A 25,856-nucleotide genomic window follows, 5' to 3' on the forward strand; every position below is an offset into this window, starting at 1 on the left:
CAAGATATCTAAAAGGGTATTTCCTATGCCAGAAATACATTTTTGCAGTCATAATCACTTAAAATTTTTTTTTAACGTTTATTTATTTTTGTGAGAGAGGAAGACACAGTGCAAGCAGGGGAGGGGCAGAGAGAGAGGGAGACACAGAATCCAAAGTAGGCTCCAGATTCTGAGCTGTCAGCACAGAACCTGACTTGGGGCTGGAGCTCAGGAGCCACAAGATCATGGCCTGGGCTGTAGTCGGATGCCCAACCAACTGAGCCACCCAGGCGCCCCATGCAATCATAATTGTTTTAAAGAGTAGGTAGAGTTTATACTGATATAGTTTAACCTTACTCTTTCTTTCTTTCTTTCTTTCTTTCTTTCTTTCTTTCTTTCTTTTACAGTATAATTTATAGTCAAGTTGGCTAACATACAGTGTATACAGTGTGCTCTTGGTTTGGGAGGAGATATTCCTGCATAGGCACAGCCCCTGTTGATTTTTCTTGTGGTTTCAACTATAATTGGATTGGAGTTTGAAGTATTACAGAATAGTATAATGATGCTGATTAGCCTCTCAAACTAAGGTTTTGGGCTAAATAATTGAACTAAGGTGTCAATACAGCACAACTTTTACATGCGTCTGTGTACAGTTAATTCAGCAGCTAAGGGCAATTAAATGGGAATATTGTAGGTTTTTTGTTTTTGTTTTTGTTTTTTTTGTTTGTGTTGTTTTGTTTTGCTAGTTCTCCTAGCATAGGCCCAAGTCCAGTGAAAAGAAAATAGAACACAGGAGGAAAGCACAGTATTACTGTTTTCCAATCCAGTTCTGGTGCTCTTTAAATATTGATTTCCATTGTCTTCTCCTATGCATTAAAGAACTGTGCCAGCTAGAAAGGATTTATTTGTATTTAAATCTTTATTATTTTTTTAAGTTTTATTGTGGTTCTGTTTCTAATTTCCTTTCTGACAGAAATTGTACTCAAAAGCAACAAAATCATCTTTCTTTTTCATAAAATTATACACCTAAATTTAATATATCAAAACTTACCTTTTACAAAGCATTATTAGAATATTCAGTTCAACTTTACTTTTATAACAGGCATTTAATGCCATAAATTTATAATATTTGATTGATCTGGCCATTTGTCATGATGGTAAAATAGCCCTCAATTTTAAGGTTATAAAAAGGCTCTTAAAATAAAATATATTTATATAAATAAATAAATAAATAAATAAATAAATAAAATATATTTGTAATGATAATATATTTGAATTTGAATTTATGTGTTATACATTATTTGAGGCTTGTTTTACAAACATTACTAGTTGCATTACATTTGGTTCCCAAATTCAGAAGATGAGATACTAAGAGATTACATGAGAGATAAAGTCCACTGAGAGAATTACTTTGAAAATGACTTCTTGATGGCCAAAAAAAAAAGTCTTCTGGAGATGAAATGTCTGAAAGTCCATTTCAAATAATTTAGAATTCTGATTCAATATAAAATAGAAACCAAAATAAATCATTAAAAGAATAATTCACTCAGTCTGTAGTAAATAAGATATGTAAGATGTGTTGCACAGTTAAATACCATGTAGAATGTCAACTCAATAACTTTGGAAAATAAACACTGAAGTAATACATTTAATGTATGTTTGAAGAAAGATCAGAATAAACCATTTTTTTTTTAATTTTTTTTTTCTTCAACGTTTATTTATTTTTGGGACAGAGAGAGACAGAGCATGAACGGGGGAGGGGCAGAGAGAGAGGGAGACACAGAATCCGAAACAGGCCTCAGGCTCTGAGCCATCAGCCCTGAGCCCGACGCGGGGCTCGAACTCACGGACCGTGAGATCGTGACCTGGCTGAAGTCGGACGCTTAACCGACTGCGCCACCCAGGCGCCCCCAGAATAAACCATTTTTAAGAAACAAATTAGTCTATAGTTTTTGAGATATACATTACTAATAATTGGACAAGGTGATTCCTACATTTTTGCAATGTAACACATTTTAAAATTAATCTTGAAATGTATATCTTACACTCATTTAATAATATATATTGAATTTTCTTGAGATACACATCTTTGAGAAAAAAAACAAAAAGTACCTAAACTTAGGACAATATTTGTACTAAAATTTTCTATACTTTAAGAATAGCTAAGAAAGTTTGCCAAATCTGCAGCTTTAGAAACATACAGTTTTACTTTTTACTTAGTGGATTTTCCTCTGCTTTACCTGGAAATTTGTTAATCTAGTTGAGCATCCCTCATGGAACTTAATCTGGCAGTGTTTTTCCCCAATTTCCATTAAAGTAAAACAATTCTAGAAATGATGATGTGTACATATACAACCTTTTCCAATAATATTTTAGTTATGGACTACTAATTCCGCTTATAACACACAACATTTTGTTTCAAGGGCAGTCTTGACATAGTAAAAAGATGAAAGGAAAATACATTTTAGAAAGGAAGAAAAACATTTAGTAAGCAATTCATATTTTATGGAAATGAAGGAAACAACTATTTACAGATTATGGACATGCATGTTTCAAAGATGGAAGCTAGCTAGTTTGCCATTTTACATGAGAATATATTTTCTAGACATCAGTGTAAAGCTAAAGCAGTTAACTGTAATGAGCTTCTTTTGCTAGGCACATGTAGGCAAGTCTCTTCAAATACAACTCAGAATTTTGCTACATTTCTTCCATTCCCAAAATATCTTTTTATCCTTTGCAGTAAAGTCTACTATTACGTGTTGAAACATGAGAATGGGAATAATATATTTATTGAATTTATACAACTTTCTGTTTACTCTGAAGATGACAAATAGGCAAAAACGTTAGTATATGAGGCTGATATTTGATCTAGAAAACAGCCTAGGAATCAGATAAGAAACAAACCTTTAAGTACCACAGTGTGTGATCTACAGGTAATACATCAAAAGCACTTAAGTGTTTACACTAATTCTAGCTGCTCCTCCTAAAAACAATTAACTACTAAATCTGTAATGCTTATGTAAACCAACAGGTTATAAAGGAAATCAAATAGCCTCAGAACAAAAGCATTAAGTAGTTTGAACTTGCAGATTCGTTCTTGCCTTTATTAGACCAAATGATCACAAGTTACCCTTGCCTTCTTCCTCTCTTTTTCTGTAAGCTTTATTTAACAACTGGATTTCCTCCTGGTAGCCTTCCTTCTCTTGATGCTGCCTTTTACTGTTCTGCCTGTGTGCTTCAACAGTGTCCGGAATGGAGATGTTGATATCACCATCAGGATTACTTGTAGGTAAAAAGAGAGAGTATGAGGCTGTTTCCCCTAAATCACAAGAAACGAATCTGTTTTCTTTCCTCGAGTAGCGTAGGGATGGAGATCTGACCTGTGTAGAGGACTGGCTGATGTTGCTAATGATTGACACGGTATCCAAGGCTTCTTCGTTATCACAAATTTCAAGAACTTCCAAGTGTATTTTCACACTGGTGTCCGCAAATGTGGAGGGAGAGTCTTCTGAGTTTGGTTCATGGCCAACACTTTTGGATCGATAGACTTCTATTTTCTTAGAGGCTGGGGTTATCTTTTGTCCTTCAGCACTTACCTCATAGGTAGAAAGAGATAGGGTTTTCCCTGTAGGTGCTTGGAGAGACACAGTCCCCTGGAATGCACACAAGGGAATGGCAAGGGCACCACCAGAACGCTGGGAACAAAAACAAAATTGTTACTATTGAAACCTAGTTTCTGAAATTAGGCCATTTAAAAATTTACTTTATTCATCAAAATGGTAAAGTTTTTTGTTTTTTCTGTTTCAGACCCATTTCCCTAGATACCTTTATAGATATGGGATTTAAATTCTGCTATTAAACCACTATAGTTTAGTTTCTCCTAGGTCAAATATAACACCTAAATGAGGACAGCCAGGAACCTTTGTTTGAAGGTAAAGAACATAATTCCACAGTTTAAGGCAAAATTTGTGTTTTGATGGGGGCAGTGGTAGGTGTTTCCAAAAGCAGAATTTGGGCATAAAATTGAATGCAAATTTACAATCTGGAATTGCTTTTGTATTTTTTGTTACATTAAAAAGTTTGCATAGGTTGAAAGAAATGTAGACTGTAATATTCAAAATGTACTTTTTGTTTTTCCTGTTTAGTATGTCAGAGAGAATGATAATTGTGAAACTATGATTCAGAGGTAGTATAAAGTATATTTCAGCTGTTAGTTTTGAGTACACAGAAGAGGAACCAAATGTCTCCAGAACTGTGCTACCCTGTGCTCACTTTTCCATAGAGAAATCACAGTCATTAAAGTATATCCAATAATAGAGAACTCCCCCACATCTCAGCAAAAACTTTCCTGCAAGTTAGAACCTTTTATATTATATTTAAAACTTTGTATGTTAAGATTTTTTAAAATTTGTGCTCACCACTGAAAAGTGCTTAAGAAATGAAAAAAAAAAGACTAAATCTTAAAATAGTCTGTATTTTAAATTTTTTTTTCAACGTTTATTTATTTTTGGGACAGAGAGAGACAGAGCATGAACAGGGGAGGGGCAGAGAGAGAGGGACACACAGAATCGGAAACAGGCTCCAGGCTCTGAGCCATCAGCCCAGAGCCTGACGCGGGGCTCGAACTCGCGGACCGCGAGATCGTGACCTGGCTGAAGTCGGACGCTTAACCGACTGCGCCACCCAGGTGCCCCAAAATAGTCTGTATTTTATATTATTGATTCATGCCTTCATGCTTCCAATTGACTTGTTTTCTTTTTTGATTACATGTTAATCTCAGAAGAAGGTAGTAATATGCCAAACTTCTAAAGCAATGGTTCTCAAAGCTAGGTCCCCAGACCAGTGTCATTATTACCTGATAACTTGTAAGAAATGCAAATTTTTGAGCCCTACCTCAGATCTATGAAATTAACCAGCCTTTTAGGTGATTCTGTTGCATGGTAAGGTTTGAGATCCCTAACTAAAGAAATGTTACAGTCCAGAAAAAAAGGGGGAAGGAAGATGGTTAACAGACACTTTTATACTTGTGCTGACCACCTAAAAAGCCTAGAGTTACTAACTGGATTGGCTTAAATGTGTCTGTACTGGGGAATTGGCGTGAAGGCTCATGGTATTTTGCCAATTTAGGATGATCAACTTTCCTATTTGCCTGCAACTATGCCAGTTTTAGCACTGAAATTCTTGCATTTTAGGAACCCTCTCAGTTCCAGGAAAACCAGAATAGTTGGTCATCCTGTTTGCTATAGGCATTTTATATCCAGACCTAAGTGTGGCTAGAGGAAGCCCAGGATTAAAATTTGCATTCTTTTCTAAGAGAAATTGTTAAGGGAGAATGTATCATGAGCTTCATTCAGGTGCCTTCATGCCCAATTCTTTGAATTTAGGGACAATGAAAAATATAGCCTAGGGTATGTGAGACATGTTACCAGTCTTTTCTAGTTACTCCCTGTGGAGAAGTCTTGAATTCTCTTTATTTTTTAAGGGTCCTGGGAACCTAACTTTAGGGCCTTGTACCCTAAAGGGCTGAAAACTTTGCACACTCACACTATAAAGTGCAGTTTACCCTTCTGCTGAGGCAAAGAACTTCAACTTCACATGTGTGGCTGAAGCAGGAGAAACAGAAGGACAATACTTAGGTTCATTACTGTACCAAAGCATTATTTGAATGATAGCAACTTTTGGCAAAGGGGCAATGGCCTTAATTTATTTTTTGTTCATCCATTCATTAGATTGACATTTGCTGAGTACCTATTTCAGTAATCTTCTGATCACAGTTTCACTTTTCATAATTTTAGTTACCTACAGTAAACTGCAGTCTGAAAGCAGATGATCCTCCTTCTACAAGATGGTCAGAAGGTCAGGTGTAGCCTAACACTGTGTCACAATGCTTACGTCATTCACCTCACTTTATCTTATCATGTAGGCATTTTATCATCTCACATCATTACAAGAAGGGAATGAATAAAGTGCAATAGGATATTGAGAGAGACAGAACACATTCACATAACTTTTATTTCAATACATTGGTGTAATAGTTCCATTTTATTTTTCATTATTTCTATTCACCTCTTACTTTGCCTAATTTGTAAATTAAACATCATCATACGTATGTTTGTGTAGAAAAAAAGCATAGTATGCACTGGTTTGGCACTAACCATGATTTCAGGTATCCACTAGGGGTCTTAGAATATATTCCCCATGGATAAGGGGGGACACTGCAGATTCTGAACTTGCATTGGGTATACAGATATACTGTCTCTTCATTCAGAGACCTGACAGATAGAATTGGGTGACAACGGCATGTAAGGAAGAAAATAAAATTTTAGTTCCAACTGTATAAGTAGAGATAGGAACTGAGCTCTGTGGTGTCCAAGGAATGACCACTTTTGGTACAGAGATTTCATACAGGGGTGGCATTTGAAATTGATCTTAAGAATTAAGAAAACATTTACAGGTTTAAAAGTTTTGCATTCTGAGTGGCAAGTCATGAGTGGAAGGACCAACCTAAAAACTTACTATTCTGAGAAAAAATTTTATCAAAGACAGAAACTTCTATTGTTTTTAAATAAAAATTGACCAAAATATGATTTAACCAGAAAATTTGACTGTCATTTCATGTTATAAATATAACCTTCTTCATCCTGAGAGCTAGTCAATATGGAAGGGGGACTTCCTTACAGTACACTCTATTGCAAGAATAAAAAACAGCTCCATCTCAGTACTTAAAAAATTCTTTTCCTTTGATATGGCACACCGAATAAACAAAGTCCTATGGAGTATACCAGTTTCAAAAAGAAAAATGGGATGAGAAAAATGAGTTATCAGACAGGGCTCAGCAGTATTGGCATATCTACCTTAAAAGAACCTTCACTAGAGCATCAATAAGCATAGCCAGGTCTTAATTGTACCAACTTGCATCACTGGTGAGCAGTTAATATAAAAGTAAATGTGATAAAGAAATTTTTTTGCATCTGATTTTACACATCCCTGTAATGCAGATTTCAATAACTGTCCCATGCTAACTTTACTTCAACGTTTATTTATTTTTGGGACAGAGAGAGACAGAGCATGAACGGGGAAGGGGCAGAGAGAGAGGGAGACACAGAATCGGAAACAGGCTCCAGGCTCCGAGCCATCAGCCCAGAGCCCGACGCGGGGCTCGAACTCACGGACCGCGAGATCGTGACCTGGCTGAAGTCGGACGCTTAACCGACTGCACCACCCAGGCACCCTGCTAACTTTACTTCAAATGAAGAAGTAAGGCTTACTGAGTTATCAAATGACATCTCATTAAAATTGACATTTGGGAATTGCATAGTGCCAGAGTTCAGCTAAAGTATGAAGTCTGAGTATTCTGAAATAGCACAGAAAGCCTTGAGTTATCAAAATTACACTCTGAAACTTTCTTATTCTAAGGGATAGTCTCCATTTGAGAGTCACAGAAGTAAATACACAGAGATAGATTATATATAAGTAGATTTACCTGTGCATCTTTACACTTAAAATATTTTTTAAAATGTTTGTTTATTTTTGAAAGGCAGGGGGCAGAGAAAGCAGGGACACAGAATCTGAAACAGGCTCCAGGCTCTGAGCTGTCAGCACAGAGCCCAATGCAGGGCTTGAACTCACGAACCATGAGATCATGACCTGAGCTGAAATCAGATGCTTAACCAACTGAGCCACCCAGGTGCCCCATACATCTTTACATTTTTAATTCAAAATTGGCATGTTAATTTCAGCAAAACGGTACTGTCACTTTAAGCCAATTTAGTAATTTTAATTTTACTGATTATAAAAGTATTTAATGTATAAATTTGTTTTGGCTTTAAATTTGTATAAGAACTATAAGTGTAAGGAATTTTACCAAATATTGTTTGTATGTTTTTAAGCAAAATCATAAAAAGTTGATTTGACAGTAAGATTAATAGAATTTTTTTCTTTGAAAGAGACTCATCTATTATTTAAGTTAGAAAAACCTTGTTCCAGGTGAGGGAAAATGGGAGCATGAATAAAGAGAGAAGTAATAAGGGCAGAGATTCAGGAAGAGATCTAACAGAATTTGAGTAAAATCAATAGAATTTCCACCTCTTTTAGAATATGGAGTGAGAACTAAATGGAGAGAAATGGGAAGCAAGAAAACAGACTAGCTGAACCACTATTATGTACTAGTACTGGGTTAGCTGGTAGGTCTGTAAGAATGAAGAGGCTGTCATGTCTTAAGAGCTCATAGAATACACAAATACCTAGCTCATAAATGATTGTATTTCCATGTGACTCATGCTACAATAGACCCTGGCTGCAGAATGACAAGAATATGGAATAAGAGTACTTAACCTAGATGGAGTGAGGGAAAAGGAGACCTGGGCAGGGCTCAATTTTTATAGATGAAAAGAAATACTTGATATCAGTGCTGTCCTTTAATAGCATTGTTCTAGAGGTCCTAGAACAGTCAAGAAAAGGAAATATGAAATATAAATATTCAGAAGAAAGAGAAAATTATCATAATTTTCAGGTGAAAATATTGTCTACTTAGAAATTCATAGGAAGAAACTCTAAAAAAAAGAACTAATATGGGAGTTTAGTAAGGTTGCTGAATTGTAGGTAAATGTTAAGACATCAATAGGAGTTACCAATCAAAAGATATTATTTAAAAAGGGCCATTCAGAATAGTAACAAAAGTATAAAAATGTGTGAAAATAATATGAAAAAACACTATAATGAAAGAAATCCTGAATAAAGAGGGGAAAAGAAACAGTATTTCCACATGGGAAAACTCTATATTGTAAATATGGCAAATTTATTTTATCTTATTGATTTAATACATTTTTTTTTTTTTTTGAGAGAGGGAGAGAGAGAATCTTAAGCAGTCTCCCAGCATGGAGCCTGATATGGGGCTTGATTTGATGAATGTGAGATCATGACCTGAGCTGTAATTAAGAGCTGGATGCTTAACTGACTGAGCCATTAGGTGCCCCAGATTTAATATAATTTTAATAAAAATCTTAGTGGAATACCAATGGAATATTATTTTAGAACATAAATAAATAATAAATAAATAAATAGATTTATTTGCAAGATTTATTTGCAAGAATAAATGTGTATAACCTAGAAATTTTGGAATTTATAAACATAATATGAAGCTACATTAATTAATACAAGTTGTTAATGGCAAGATATAATAAATTAAGCAGCCAAGAAACCAAATATAGTTTATCACAAAGATGCATTTAAAAATAAGATTCAATTGACTATCCATTGCAGAATTAAATTAGGTTCCTTTTCATGTTATATGCAAAAATAATTTGAGTCTTAATGATTCTTTTAAAATGACATGTGAAGAAGACTTTTACAAATCTGGAATGAAAAACAGAAATGACAAAGTAAAAGAGGGACAGATATGATTGCAGAAAAATTGAAAATGTCCATGTAGAAATATATGCTGAAAACAAAGGTAGAAAGCAAATGGCATCCCAGGAGAAAATATTTGCAGCATATAGGAGGTAAAGTTTAATAGTTATCATATAGAGAATTTTTCCAAATCAGTAAGATAAACACCTCAGCAGGAAAAAGGGAAAAAGGAAATGGGTAAAGCAATGGAAGGAAGAAGTACAAGTGGAAAATAAACATGTGAAAATATTCTTAGTTTCACAAATTATCAAAAAAAAGTAAATAAAAACAATGGGTCATCTTTAGCATCTCAGATTGCCCTCCACCACAAAAAAAAAAAAAAGAGAAGATGAAGAAATAAAAAGATAAATGCCATCTTTAGGGTACTTTTTAATTGTATCTCATTATGAAATAAAAACTGCATATACTTACCAGCAATCCTATTTCTGTGAGTCAGTCCCACCACCAAATATCAACACAGAGTTTTGTTTATTTCAGCACTGTTGTAAGCCCCCAAGTAGAAATAACTTAAATGTATCAGAAAGCTGTCTTGAAAGAATGAGGTAAAGCTATAAGTTCTCCCTGGGTAAAATAATTTCAATACATTTTGAGTGATAATAGCAAGTTGCAAAATAATATGTAAAGTATGACCCCATTTTCTTGTAGAAAAACACCTACCAGAAAACTACTCAGCAAATTATACATATATGGGAAAAGATATGTAGACAAGCCCACGTATATATTCTACATACAGAAAAGATCTGAAAGGCTACATTCCAAACAAATGTTTCCTCTGAGAGTGGATGGAGAAAGGGCTTCAACTTTTATGTTTTATATGCCTGAGTTGTTTGATGATGGTGATGGTGATGATGATGATGATGATGATGATGACGACAACTTTGCTTATGGAAGTTTATTAGGTAATAGAGGAGGTAGAGAATGCAAAATGTTACTAGAAGGGCATCCAGGATGTAGGGGTAGGGTACTGAGTATGGGTTGCCTATGATGGTAGTCAGCTCAGAGTTCAGTTTGGTAGTCAGTTTGAAGTTCACATAACATTTGGGGTTTGTGCTATATTGGAGGTTTGTTTGTGCTGCCTTTGGGGTTTACGAATCAATACTCTGGATTTGGTGTTTGTGCTATTTTTAGATTAGAAGACAAAGTGGGTGCAGGGCATTATCTCAAAATTTTGCCCTGATGGTTTGATTGATTAGAATGAGAATCCTAATTGGGTTATAGTTTATTTTCTATTCTTATTTACTTTTTAAATGTTTCTTCTTTTTTAAAATTTTTTTAAACGTTTATTTATTTGAGACAGAGAGAGACAGAACATGAATGGGGGAGGGTCAGAGAGAGGGAGACACAGAATCTGAAACAGGCTCCAGGCTCTGTGCTGTCAGCACAGAGCCCGACGCAGGGGTCTAACTCACGGACCGCGAGATCATGACCTGAGCCGAAGTCGGACGCTCAACCGAGACGCCCCTATTCACATTTTTTAAAGAGTAGCAAATGGCACTTGTGAAAGAAAACTATTTTAAATGATGAGAAAGGAACTGGATCATCTGATCCTACACAGACAAAATAAAGTGAATATGGTCTGTAATGAATCAGAATCTCCTCACTCATTTTAGTGTAAAAATTATTATAAAATTTGAGTCCAATAAGCTGTCAATGTAAACATTTTAAATAGCTTTAACATTTAAATAATGAATCCTCTGTCAGAAGAAGAAAATAGTATAGAATTTGAATCACAAAACACAAAGTCACCCACGGATTTGTAGCCATTCAGAAAGTTCAAGAATAATTTCAAAATGAGACTAAAAGTAAAAAGCATTAAATCTTAAGTGAAAATTAACATTAATTGTGAGGAGATAAAACAAAAAAAACCCTGTTATTATTGGTCTAATTTATCTTCATCTTTGTACTGGGTTGTCTAGTGTGTCCCCTCCAAAATTCATATCCACCTGCACCCTGTGAATATGATGTTATTTGGAAATAGAGTCTTTGCAAACCTAATCAAACTAAAATGAGGTCATAATGTATATGGGTGGGCCCTAATCCATTGACTGGTGTCCTTTTAAGGAAGAGAAATTTTGACACAGACTCACATAGAGGGAAGATGGCCATGTGAAGAAGACAGCACTTAGAGTTTTGCTATTAGAAACCAAGAAGGAATACTCCCCTAGAGCCTCAAAGGAACATGGCCTTGTTGACCCCTTGACTTTGAACTTCTGGCCTCCGGAAATATGAGACCATAGATTTCTGTTGTTTTAAACTATCTTAAGTTTAAGTAATTTGTTACAGTTGCCCTAGGAAATTAATACAGTGTTTTATGCAAATAGGTAAAAAATACATATGTAATGAAACATTTGTAAAATTCTACAACTGCCCATTTTCTTTTGGAGACTGGAACTGCATGGCATTTTTGTCAAATCCACATAGAATGTAATCTCCTTCAGGGAAAGGAATATTTCCTTGATATTTATTTTCTCTACTATCTATACCAGTGTCTGACACATGGTGGGTCCTCAAAAAATATTTGTTGAATGAATAAATGTGTGCATGAATGAATGAACCTTCAACATTGACCTTGTAGGTTTTAGATTCCATATTTTAACTTCCTAAAGCAGAAAAAAATAAGATCATCTTTTAAAAGTATTGTGTTTAAAATTTATTTTTTTTTATATTTAACAGCCCTATATAACAAATGATGATAGTTACAAATGCATCAGAAGGTCATAGTCGAACATATTTTTTTTATAAAAATAAAATAGAATATTATGGGACTGAATTATATGTGAACGTTTACTGCATGATAAAAAATAATGATAGATTCAGGGAACATAAAACTAGTCATTTCATAGTCTCTGCTTTCTTTCCATTTCAAAGTCTATGAATTAGCATATGCTGTCAGGAATAATGATAATCCATTATTGCTGTACTCCTGAGCGTAGGTGGCTGGGAGCTTTTTATTTAAAAATGAAAAGCAGTCTCTAAACCTCACAAATGCTTCAGTAGGAGAGAGCATGCCATGTAAACACATTAGCACAAATAATCTGCTGTGATAATTGATTCAGACTTACTGACCTTGGGCATATTGAGGTTTTTATTTCTTCACTATAAGCCTGGAGGTGAATTCAGGGTGAAATTACAATATGAAAGAGTTACTTCAAATTTCTCTCCTCACAAGGTGAAGTATTGTGTTGATTGTCTGAGTCACTGAACTTAAGAAAGACATAACATGTAAAATCATTTCACTTACCCGAAACCACGGAGTTCTGACTTCTCATTTTATAATTGAGAATTGACAGCAGGGGAAGCCACTTTCCCAGGGTCATGCAAGTAATAGTAGTGGGACTGGCACCAGGACTCAGGTGTTTTAATGCCTAGTTAAGTGTTCTTTCCAATGTACCATGTTGTCACTTGAAAAGAAATCTGCTTTAGGCAGAGATAGATCATGGGTTTTCTGCCCTGGAAGCTAGACTTCTATCACTAACTCATGAATAATCCCAGTGACTGACAATTTTAATGTAAATTAAAATCATATGGATGACTTTTAGATTATTTAGGTGACTTTTAGGGGTCTAAAAGTACAGATATTTGAGGAAGTAAGTCACTCAGACCATCTAAGATGGGTTGAGGGAGAAGAGGTAAAGACACTAAAACCAAAAATAGAGTGAGTGAGAACTTTGTGAGAAAAACAATAAACTAAAGTTTTAATAATTTACTTTTGGAATTTTATTTAAAACTGTGTGACCGCAATACTTTCGTATATTCAATTTCTATAATATTCCTTGTGTCATCTTGCCACCTTCATTTAAATGTTTTGTAAACCAGAATAAGGAAGACACATGAATTACTCAAGGCAAAGAGAGTAAGGGCAAGAAAGTAAGGGCCTTCATAAAGGGCACTATGTTTCATAGTGCTAGGTATTTGAACACATTTCCCATTTAATCCTCACAAACCTTCAATCTATAAATTTAGCTTTTTTAAAATGATTTTTATCACAACTGAGTAACAAATTTAAAATTAATATTCATCATAACAAATATTTACTGATATTGCTAAACGCAAGCCATATATGTTAGACTTCTTACTAAGCACTTGATATACATTTTCTTACTTGATTTGCATATTAACCTTGTAAAACAGAGACACTACTATCCCAATTTTATAGGTAATATAACTGAGTCATGGGGATAAAAGTAAATGTCATAGTCAAATCCAAATCCAGGATTATCTGTCTCAAACACTCTGCTCTTAGTCATTCTGCTACTTCAAAGCATAATGTTTGTGATAAAATATGAATAATACCTCATTCTCCTAATTCAGCTAGACCCCACCATGTCCTGTGGGAACAAGGGAGAGGTGGGATTAATTCACACACATTAGGAAGTGAAGGGAATATTTAGAAAAGATACTTGAGAAAATGGTTTCTAAATAGGGTTCCCAAAGATATTTCCAGTAGGCACAAATGCTGGAAAAATGTATTCCAGGATAAGGGAATAGCGAGAGCAAAGGCAAATGGAATTTGAGGGGAATGACATAATGTACAGGGAAATGAGACTGGAAACAGAGGTTGGGCCCAGGCCGAAGAGCCCTGTACACCACAATAATGAGTTTTGACTGTATCCCAGAAGCAAGGGGTAGGGGGGAACCACTGATTTTTGTTTTCACATTTAAGGAAAGGAAAGAAATTAAGATATATGGAATGTCTACTATATGCAGGCAGCACACTTGGTATTTTACATGTGAAATGTAATTTAATACAATAATCTATAAGGGAGGTAAAATTATTTCCATTTTACAGGTAAGTAAATTGAGGTGTAGAGAGTTAACCAACTTGCTTACATCATATACAAAGTTAAGTTTTGAGCTGTGATCTAAACTCAGCTCAGATTCCAAATGTTTTCCACTATGCCACTTAAGGTTATAAGAAGATAATGGGGGACCCTATAAAAGATGGATTGAAGGAAGGACAGCATGGTGTCAGGGAGATCAGTTAGCAGATTTTTGAAATCATTATGTGCAAAAGGAAAGGGAATCTGAGCTTCTGTACTGATAGTAGAAATGGCAAATGTGGGATGGACTCTGGTGGAATTACAGAGGCAAACCTTGAGGGTCATGGTGAATTACTGCTGTGGAGTCACATACACCTGCTGTAGAACTCAGTTGAGTAACTATTGCTGTGATCCTTACCTCTCTAAGCCTCAGTTGCTCATTTCCAAAATATTAAGAATAAATAAATTAATGGATGTAAAATGTTTAGTTGAGTGTCTCACACAAAGTACATGCTCCGTAAGTGTTAGCTATTAGGTATTATTGGGAGGTAAGAAAAGGATGCATGACGTTTTTGAGATTTCTAGTCCTAGTGTCTAGTACCAGTAATTGAGATAAGGAGCTTAGGAAGATGTACATAATTTAATGCTACTTTTGCAATCTTTATCTCCTAATCAGACAGTGTATTCCTCTGCAGTATTTTATTCTCATGGTCTAAATATACCAAATAAAAGCCAGAGATTACCATGATGGATTAAAAATATGACAATTATATACTGTCTACAAAAAAATCACTTCCAATATAATACTATAGGAAGGTTAAAAGTTGAAAGATAGAAAAAGATACAACATGCAAATATCAATCAAAGAAAAACTGGGTGTATTAATATCATATAAATAGATGTTAGAGTAACGGAAAGTTACTAGAGACAGAGGGTTATGATAAAAAGATCAGTCTACCGAGAAGACACAGAAATCCTAACTCTGTATACACCAAACAACAGGAGTTGAAAATATGTTAAGCAAACTGATAGAACTGAAAGGAAAGATAGTTAAGTTCACAATTACAGCTGGAGACTTCACTACCCTTCTCTCAATAACAAACAGAGCAACTAAGCAGAAATTCAGCAAGCATATAAAAGAATACCATCAACTATAACATGATCTAATCAACATTTATAGAAATTGTTATAGAAAAATCTTTTATTTATAGAAAATTGTCCAATGAGAGCAGAATACCTATTATTTTCAAGTGCCTGTGGAACATATACCAAAATTGGTCATATCTGGGACATAAAATAAGCCTCAATAAATTTGAAAGAATTAAAATTGTATTCTCCAGCCACAATGGATTCAAGATAGAAATAAATAATAGAAAGATAACAGGAAAATCTCCAGACTTCTGGTAACTAAAAACACTTCTCAATAATCCAAGAGTCAGAGAGAAGTCATAAAGGAAATTATAAAAAAAATACATTGAGCTGAAGAAAAATGAAAATACAACATATAAAAATTTGGGAGATGTATCTAAAGCCATGCTGAAAGGGAAATTTAAGGCACTGAATGCATACATTAGATAAGAGGAACAGTCTCAAGTCCGTAATTTAAGCTCCCACCTCTATAATCTAGAAGAAGATGGCTCAGTCGGTTTTGTGTCTGACTTTGGCTCAGGTCATGATCTCATTCTTCATTTGTTTGGGCCCCACGTTGGGCTCTGTGCTGACAGCTCAGAGCCTGGAGCCTGCTTCAGATTCTGTGTCTCCCTCTCTCTCTTCCCCTCCCCCCCTCAAAAATAAATAAACATTAAAAAAGTTAAATAAATAAATACACATGAGAAAAAAATTGAATCTAGAAAAAGAAGAACAAAATAAAATCCAAGCAAGAATAAGGGAAGGAATCATAAAGATAAGAGCAGAAGTCAATGAAATTGAAACAAAACAATAGAGAAAATCATGAAATAAAGAATTGGTTTTTTCAACAGTTCAATAATATTGACAAACCTCTAGCAACACTGACAAAGAATAAAAGAAGACACAAATTATCAATATTAAGAATAAAATGGGACATCACCACAGACTATGCAGGGGTTAAGGGAATACTACAAACAACTTTGTACACTTAAATTTGACAACTTAGAAGAAATGGACCCATTCCTTGTAAAAGACAAACTACAACAATGGACCCAATATGAAATAGATAATTTGAATAGCTCTATAACCATTAGGGTAATTAGGGTAATAATTTTAAAACTCCCAAAACGAAATCACCAGGCCCAGATGGTTTCACTGGAGAAATCTGCCAAACATCTAAAGATGATTAATATAAATTCTACAAAATATCTTCTCGAAAATAAAAGAAGGAACACTTCTCAATTCATTTTGTGAAGCTAGTTTTGCCCTGTTACTAAAACTAGACAGTACAAACAAACAAAACAAAACAAAACAAAAAGCTACAGGTCTGTATTACTCACAGTATGGACCTAGATATATGCATAGTATAGATGTAAATATCCTTAACAAATATTAGGAAATGGAATTCAGTCAATAAGAATTGTAGTTCATGATTAAGTGGGATTTATTATAGAACTGCAAGGTTAATTTCAGTATTCAAAAATAAGGTGATGTGATCCACCATATTAATAGGCTAGAGAAGGAAAATCACATATATAAATTGATATGGAAAGGCACCTTGACAAAATTCAACATTATTCATGACAAAATAAGAATAGAGAGTAAATTTCTCACTTTGATAAAGAGCATCTATAAAAACCCTACAACTAACATTATATTTAATGCTGAGAGACTGCTTTCACCTAAAGATCAGGAACAAGGCTAGGATGTCAGTTCTTACCACTCCTATTCAACATAGTGCTGGAATTTCTAGCCAGTGCAGTAGTCAAGAAAAAGAAATCAAAAGTAGACCAGAAAGGAAGAACTAAAACTGCAGATGATATGATTGGCCTATTTAGAAATTCTCAAAGAATCTACAAAAACTCCTAGAACTAACAAGTGAGATAATCAAGGTTACCTGCAAGTTAAACATACAAAATTAGGGGGCATCTGGGTGGCTCAGCTGGTTAAGTGTCCAACTTCTACTCAGGTCATGATCTTGCCTTTCATGAGTTCAAGCCCTGCATCAGGCTCTGTCCTGACATCTTAAAGCCTGGAGCCTGCTTTGGATTCTGTGTCTCCCTCTCTCTCTGTCCGTCCCCTGCTTGCACTCTGTCTCCCTCTCTTTCTCGAAAATGAATACAGATTTTAAAAAAATTGAACACACAAAATCATTTGTATTTCACTATAGTAGCAGTGATCATATGGACATCAAAAAAAAATACAATACCATTTACAGTTGCTCAAAAAAAGTGAAATATTTAGGTGTTAGTCTAGCAAAACCTGTATGAGACTTATGTGTCTATAACTACATGATTCATGAAAGAAATCAAAGATCTAAATAAGTGGAGAGATGTCTTGTGTACATGGACTAGAATACTTGACATAATAAACATGTCAGTTCTCCCCAAATTGATGTATAGGTTTAATGTAATTCCTATTAAAATCCCATCAAGATTTTTTTTGCAGCTCGAGACATGATTATTAAAAAATATGGAAAGGCAAATACAGCTACAATAATCAAGACTATACTGTTGGTGGAGCAATAAACATATAGATCAATGAGAGAACTCAGAAGTATAAGACCCACACAAATACGCCCAACTGCTTTTAGACAAACGTGTAAAAGCAATTCAACAGAGGAAAGATAGCAAATGCTGGAGCAATTGGACATCCATAGACAAACAAAAAACCTAGAACAAAATTTCATACTTAAGTAAAAACTTAAAATGGATCATAGTCTTAATGTAAAACTATAAAACTTTTGTGGTGCCTGAATGGCTCAGTAAGTTGAGCATCTGGCTTGATTTCTGCTCAGGTCGTGATCCCACAGTCATGATCCCATGGTCATGGGATCGAGCCCTGTGTGGGGCTTCATGCTGAACATGGAGCCTGCTTAAGACTCTCTCTTTCTCTCTCTTCTTTTGGCCCATCTCCCCCACTCTCACACACCATCTCTAAAAACAAAACAAAACAAAACTATAAAACTTTTATTAAAAACGTAGGAGAAAATCTTTGAGACCTAAGGCTAAGCAAAGAGTTCTTAGACTTGGTACCAAAAGCATGATTCATAAAAGAAAAATTGATAAATTAGACTTGATCAAAATTTAAAACTTTTTTTCTGTGCAAATGCAGATTCAGATTCAGCAGGTCTGTGGTGGTCTGTGATTCTGCACTTACTGAAAGCTCTCAGATGATGCTGAGGCTGCTGGTCCATGGACTACACTTTTTGAGTAGCAAAAGACATACAACCTGTAAGGTTCCTTACAATTCTAAAATTACATGACTTCATCAGTAAATAGATTTTGTTATTTTATCATGTTAGCAGTTTAGAGAATTTGAGGAGAGAATTCAATTTCAGTTAAAGGAATAACAAACCACCCCTCCCACGAAGCCAACTTTGTAGCTGAATTGGATGAAAAAACAAAATCTTATCCTTTTGAATGCCTTTAATATATTCTAATGCTTTAATCAAATGGCACTTGTATTAATGAGTGAGCCATTATGATGAAAAACGATAAAGTTTTAGCACCAAACTTCATTTTACATTAATCTTATGGCCAAAATGTAAGCTTCTGAAATGAATATATCATTACATTTAAATAACTTTCTTTCTTTCTTTCTTTCTTTCTTTCTTTCTTTCTTTCTTTCTGAAAATTGGTATTCTCATATTTTCAATTCATACTTTTCGGCTTTATCTGAGTTCATGAGCACAACCATCACAGGCTACGAGAAATCCTGTGCGAATTTTGAATTTAAATGTGTTGCTGCTCTTGGGATTATTGGGTAAGTTTTTCTATTCTTTGGCCTAAAAACTGAATCTCTTATCTCTATTAAAGACATTTCATCTCTGATGTGATATGTCCAAATTTATTTCCAGTGTTTTCAATTCTTTCTGTTTTTCTAACAAAATAAAGAATATAGCTTGAAAGGAAGCACACACTGATTCTATTTAGAAAAGAAATAATATTTTGTCAGGAATAAATGAATCCTATGAAATGAAATAGTTTTTCTTGTCTTAATGATATGCATTCATTCAACTGGGTGCTGTGTCAGAAGTGTCAGAAGAAATTTAATGATTGCATGAAAAAAATTTTCTCAAAACTCATTGACTAGAATTAGGTCAGGAAAGAAGATACATATTTTCATTTTTTTAAGTTTATTTATTTTTGAGAGAGACAGAGACAGCATGAGCTGGGGGAGTGGCAGAGAGACAGGGAGAGAGAAAATTCTAAGCAGGCTGCACACTGTCAGCACAGAGCCTGATGCGCGGCTCAAACCAAAACACCATGAGACCATGACCTGAGCCAGAATCAAGAGTCGCACACTTAACTGACTGAGCCACCATGTGCCCCTATATTTTCATTTTTAAGATAGTTTAAATGCAGTGTTTTTGGTGAGATTCCTATACTCTAGAAACTGTGTTGAGATCCATGTTGATGACATTTGTAAAAAGTATAGAAGACAAAAATGTTTTTATCAGCATAGTATAGTAAAAATATCAAACCAAAAAAAAATCTGTGGAGACAGATTAGAGGTATCCTGGGACAGGGAGTGGTGATAGATTATGTGTAATTGGGCATGTGGGATCTAATTGATGTGATGAAAGTATTCTAAAACTGATTGATGATGATTGCACAGCTTGGTAAATTTACTAGAGACCGTTCAATTATACACTTGAAATGGGAGAATGATAAATATCCCTCGATAAAGCTTTTTTTTTTTTTTTAAAGAGTGACTGATATTCAGGACACGCTGAAATACAGCACTTGTTCTGCTACCAAATAAATAGCTGTGTGACCCTAGACAGATAGTATACTCACTATAGGCATTCATTTCATTATCTATATAAAGAGGGAGTTGGGCAGATCAACACCCAAGTACCTCTTGTCTCTTCATATTTCAATATTATCTGACTCTATTTTGGCAAAGTTAACCTCAAAGAAAGCACTTTGTTCCTTGAAAAATATCTAAGTGGGGATGTTCTTCTGAAAGACATTAAAATCACAAAATTTACTTTGAAAGCTTGCCAAAAGAAATTATAGATCCAAGCCCCTTAAAAGGCCCTCCCTTTTTAAATCAATGAGGTACTATTGCTGATGGAACATTTTCTGTGCTTTCAAAATACATGAAATCTAAGTCACAATGTACTGTGTACAATGAAAATGTCTGTTGTGGGGAGATAAAATAACAAGAAAGCAAATGAAGCCGTTTATATGCCAATGTTTAGAAAGAAACCTATAAGGAGGGTTTAATGATGTTTATATATAGTTCTGACTTAAATCTTAAATCATAGGAAATAGTTATTGAACACTAGACATTGGTAGGAGACCCATGTGTATATTGTGTATGTATGTCTGTATTGTATGTGTGTATAACTTATAGTTTTTTCTGATGATAAAAATGATACATTATAGCTTAATTTTTGCAATTAAAATTGTATCTGAAGAATATGCACCAAGCAGTCCCTGGGTTATAGCAAATGAAGGATGACTTCCATGTGATTATAATTTTGTGAATTTTAATCCTTTTGAAAAAAATAATCATTCAACTTTGTATAGCCTATTATAATTTATCTAAATTAAAGGGATTTTCTTTTAGTTTTTGCAATTTTTTTTTGAAAAATGGGGGCAAAATTCTGTATAAAGTTTTTTTTATGCTTTTTACATAGAAGATCATTTGATAAGGCTAATATTTATACCTTAAAAAAAGACAGTATATGCCCTTAGACTCTGGCAGTTTGTGCTCTGTGAGGTAGGTAAGCTGAGAATTACATTTTCCAAAATCCCCTTCTTGTATGCTTTCAAGTTAGAATTGGCCAAGATAGGAACTTGTCCAGTATTTGGAAGGTAGAGACAAGGCAGTTACCATAACCATCTGGAGCTCTTTCACAAGCAGATACAGAGATAGAAAGAAGAGGTACTTGGCAGGTGCCGGCTTGTTGCTTCCCTCTCCTGCTCCACATCTACTTTTTCTTCCTGACTACTGGCATTGTTGACCAACAGTGGCCACAGATCCACCCCCAGATGCTTGGCTGTGGACTCACTGAGGTTGTGGTTTATTATAGGTAATAGTTTTTCATAGACCTCTACATAAATTCCCCCTTCATATTCCTACATTGGTGGCTGGACACATATGACTGATTGGTAACTCCATCTCTGACCCTCCAACTTCTCACCCAGACCTTTACTTCCAGCTTTTCCCACAATTCTAAATAAGTCTCTTACCCTGTAACACTCATAGTGCTTCTGCTCCCTTGGCGAAACCCTGATGCAAAGTCCTGTTCAATGGAAGAGAATCTCAAACTTAATAGTAAAAGAAAAAATGCGGTGATTTTTAATTAATTATAAAACCCCAGTACACTTATGGATAAAGGTGGTTGAATTTAGTACAAACACAGAATCTCTCTCATCCAGTAATCAAGTGAAGAAAAAAAGCATAGCCATGGATTAAAGCAGCAACCAAATAAGAGACTCAGCCTCATGTGTAAGCTTCTGAACGTAGTGATCACAAAAAGAAACAAATGGTTACCCATTTCTATAAGCAGCTGTACAGAAAGAAGGTGACTTGAAAATATCCTGATAATTTTGGCTATGCATTCTATTTGCAAGAGGTGGTTTGAAGCAGAGGTTCTCAGAAAATAGTTAAAATGATTTTCATTGTAATACTAAAGCTTTATTTGGCGTTTTCAGTGTGCTGACATGTTCACTAATGGTGCAAAAGCAAGGATGGGTAAAACTGTTGGTCCTTTAACATGAATCAAGGCAGTGGTATCAAAATCTACTAGTAGGCATTCTATGTTTGCTTGCCGCATGTGCATGTGTGCATACACACACACACACACACACACACACACACATTTTCCACTTTCACTTAAGATTGTCCTTGGTGAAGGTTAGTGTTATTACTATCCTCACTTTATAGATGAGTTAACTGAAGCGCAAAGATGTTTAGTACCTTTTATCAAGGTCAAACAGATACTAAATAGTAAAAATGAAAGTCTAATCTGGGCAGTGTGACTCTAGAAAAAAAATATACAATCCAATTCATTCATTCACTATATTTTTTTACTGAGTACCTTTTATGAGCCAGAAAGTATTCCAGGGACTAGGGATATAAAATGATTTTCCTCCCTCCCTCCCTCTCTTCTCCCCTTCCTTCCTTCCTTCCTTCCTTCCTTCCTTCCTTCCTCCCTCCCTCCCTCCCTCCCTCCCTCCCTTCCATCTATCCATCCATCCATTCATCCTTGTTCTCTCCATTTATGTGCATAGAGAGCTATGGTTCTTTCTGGGTAGTATCTGATCTTGATTAGTTGCCTCTCTCTTTTTTTCTGTACTTGCTTGCGTTTGAAAAATAGTGAGCAAGTTATTTTTACAAAAACGATAGAGTCATTATTCTTAAGACAGAACCTAATGCAACTCATTGCTCTTTTGAAGAAATACAAAGTTTCAAATCTTAAACTTAAAGAAGTATAAAAAGACTGCCCCATTCTTTCTTCTCACACTTAAATTTTCTTTCTTCTCACTACTTACAAAGCAATAGAACATGACATGTGGAAATGTTTTCTAAGACTGATTTAGAAGGCAAGGTCTCCAAAATCTTTCCATCCCACACAGCTAATACTAAGCAATTCTTTTTGAAAACATTGTTACAAAGATTCTTTAGAAAAAGTTAACTAAAAACCTTAGTGATATCATTAGGTCTCCAAAAAGGAGAATAGTAATGATGCATTTATGCATAGAACATCACACATTTGCACACTCTGGAAATTAACCACTTGCCTTCAGAGAAAATAAGTCCTGTGAAAGTGAAAATGGCATACATATCTGACTACTCTTTCTTGTTCCTGGGGAGAGAGTAATATACATATATATAGCAACATCAGGAATAGATAAAAATCCTTGTCCTAATAAAATTTACATGTTTGTAACATGCACAATAGTGTTTTTTTAACTGCTGGAATTACTAAGATATTTACATTTAATTTTTTTATTTTGGTTTTAATTATATTACTTGTGTAGTAGATGGGACAAACATATGCACAAACACCTGTTTTAATTTCACAGGGTGAAAAGTGGTGATGCTCCAATCTTTTTTTAAATTAAAAAAATTTTATTTTACTTTTGAGAGAGAGAGAGAGAGTGAGACAGAGAGAGAGCATGTGCAAGTAGGGGAGGGGCAGAGAGAGAAGGAGACACAGAATCCGAAGCAGGCTCCAGGCTCTGAGCTGTTGGCAAGGAGCCCGACACGGGACTTGAACTCACCGACGGTGATATCATGACCTGAGCCAAAGTCAGATGCTTAACTTGACTGAGTCACCCAGGCACCCTCTAGTCTTTTTCTTTCTCTTTCTTTCTTTCTTTCTTTCTTTCTTTCTTTCTTTCTTTCTTTCTTTTAATTTGGGGCAGTGAATAGTGTTTTTCTTCCTCTTCCCTCTCAATAATTACTAACATTTCAGAGTAAGTTTGCTATCCTAATATGGGAGTCCTGGGAATCTGCAATAGGCTGCCCAGATATTTAGATCCAGTGATTCCTTGTATCATAAAATTGTTTGAAGAAAATTAAATCCAGGGATTGAGACTATTTGTACTTCAGTGAGTCAGACCTACAACCTGGTTTGTTCAGTTCTTTAGACCAACTGTTCCCAAATGCCACTCCACTGACCACATAAGAATCACCAGTAGAACTTGTTAAAAACACAGATTTTTGGCTTTGCTCTGGGAGATTCTAACTGAGAAAATTTAGAACTGGAACCAAGAATTTATATTTGTTAAGGGCTCTCCAGTTGATTCTTCTATATAGCCATCTTTAAGAACCATTGACTTAGGAAGATACTAGAAAATGAATATTGAGCTGTGATGTTACACAGAGTAAGCAGTTTCTTGGTTAATTTACTCAACACCTCAGAGAAGGACATTAAGAAATACTCGCTACATGCCTATATTCTCCGATATCCTAAATATTACTAAAAAACCAAATGGGAATTTATGTTAGTTGGAGCACCTAAAGACTATTTACAAATATCAAAACAGGAGATAGGAGAACACAAATTCATCATGAAGCTAACATTCCAGAGCCATTCACAAGCATGGGCTAACCTGAGTGCTGATTATTATTGGAAGTTGTAGTGTTGTGAGAAGGGCGGGGAAGCCAAGCTGCAATCAGAAGTCATTTCTTAGGTAAGTGCATATGGGAAATGACCTAAAGAACTATCAGAAGAAAGGTACCTTAATCTCCAGGGCACCAGTACATTTCTTTTCTTGTTGTGATTTCTTTTCTTGTTCTAAATAAATATTCGTTTTAATACCTAATTTTATATTCATTATTTGTCTACTTTTTAAAAAAAAGATGTGTCTTCCAAAAGATAATATCCAAGCCCCACATAACCTGTATGAATGACTGTCTCAAGGGTCAGTATTAAGAAATCACAGCAGGGACCTAGGTGGCTCGGTTAAGTGGTTAAGCATCTGACTTCAGCTCTGGTCATGATCTCTAGGCTCATGAGTTTGAGCCCCATGTAGGGCTCTGTGCTGACAGCTCAGAGCCTGGAGCCTGCTTCAGATTTTGTGTCGCCTTCTGTCTCTGTCTCTCCCCTGCACTCTCTCTCTCTCTCTCTCTCTCTCTCAAAATTAGACATTAAAAAAAAAAGAGAGAGGTACCTGGGTGGCTCAGTTGTTTAAGCCCCTGACTCTTGGTTTTTGGCTCAGGTCATGATCTCAAGGTTCATGAGTTCCAGCCGCCCATCAGTCTCTGTGGAGCCTGCTTGGGATTCTCTCTCTCCTCTTTCTTGTGTTCTCTCTCTCTCTCAAATAAATAAACTTTAAAATAAAATAAATACAAAGAAATCACAGCAGGAATTATAAGGCTTATTTAGAGACATGCCATTGGAGAAACATTAGATGTGAGATCACTCAATAACACAAATTACTGGATAATCATTGAATAATCCTCTAAGAGGGATTTGCGCTCTTTGTGGTGGGAAAAAAAACAGCATGGCATAAACAAGGAAGTAAAATTATTAATACTTAGAATGACTTGAGCAAAGACTTCAAGATGAGGTTGAAGAGAAATGAAGCCACAGGAACCAAACACTTAAGCCACATTAAGGATTTTCAACCCTGATCTGAATGAGAAAGGAATCACCAGAGTGTTCTAAGAGGGATTTGACATGATGCAAATTACATTTTTGCATATTTATTCTGGACTATGGTCAGTTAAACAGATTGGAAGGGTCCAAACCCAGAGTCAGGAGGACCAGTAAAGAGGCCATTAAGAGAGAGTGATGATTTAAATTAGGAAAGAGACAATAGCTATGGTGAGACATGGGAATAGCAAGACATATTTAGGATGTAGGATTTGGTGAATGATTTGATATGAGTTGTGACACAGAAAGGGAATCAAGGATATTGGCCAAGTGTCTGACTTGGGCAACTGGATGGGTGATGGTGTTATTTCCAGAGAGAGGGCACAAAGAAGAGAAGCAAGTTTGGAGGGATGGGGATGGGGAATGGGGTCAGGAGATCAGAAGTACAGTGTTGCAAAGCTGAAATTGAGGTGTTTCTGATGTGTCCATCTAGAGAAACTCAGCAGGAGGTTGCATAT

The 25,856-nt window shown here is 35.2% G+C and overlaps 1 protein-coding gene across 1 annotated transcript in view; it reads right to left on the reverse strand.

The window, feature by feature from the left end:
* Nucleotides 1-3,098: 3,098 nt before the first annotated feature.
* The window catches only part of GPR149 (G protein-coupled receptor 149), a 67,485-nt gene continuing 44,727 nt past the window's right edge, over nt 3,099-25,856 (reverse strand). Inside the window, exon 4 of the mRNA XM_047874828.1 lies at nt 3,099-3,674. Within this exon, the coding sequence (XP_047730784.1) occupies nt 3,099-3,674 (576 nt within the window). The remainder of the gene's footprint in view (nt 3,675-25,856) is intronic.

This window comes from Prionailurus viverrinus, chromosome C2, assembly GCF_022837055.1.
Source record: "Prionailurus viverrinus isolate Anna chromosome C2, UM_Priviv_1.0, whole genome shotgun sequence".
In the NCBI taxonomy this organism is placed as follows: domain Eukaryota; kingdom Metazoa; phylum Chordata; class Mammalia; order Carnivora; family Felidae; genus Prionailurus; species Prionailurus viverrinus.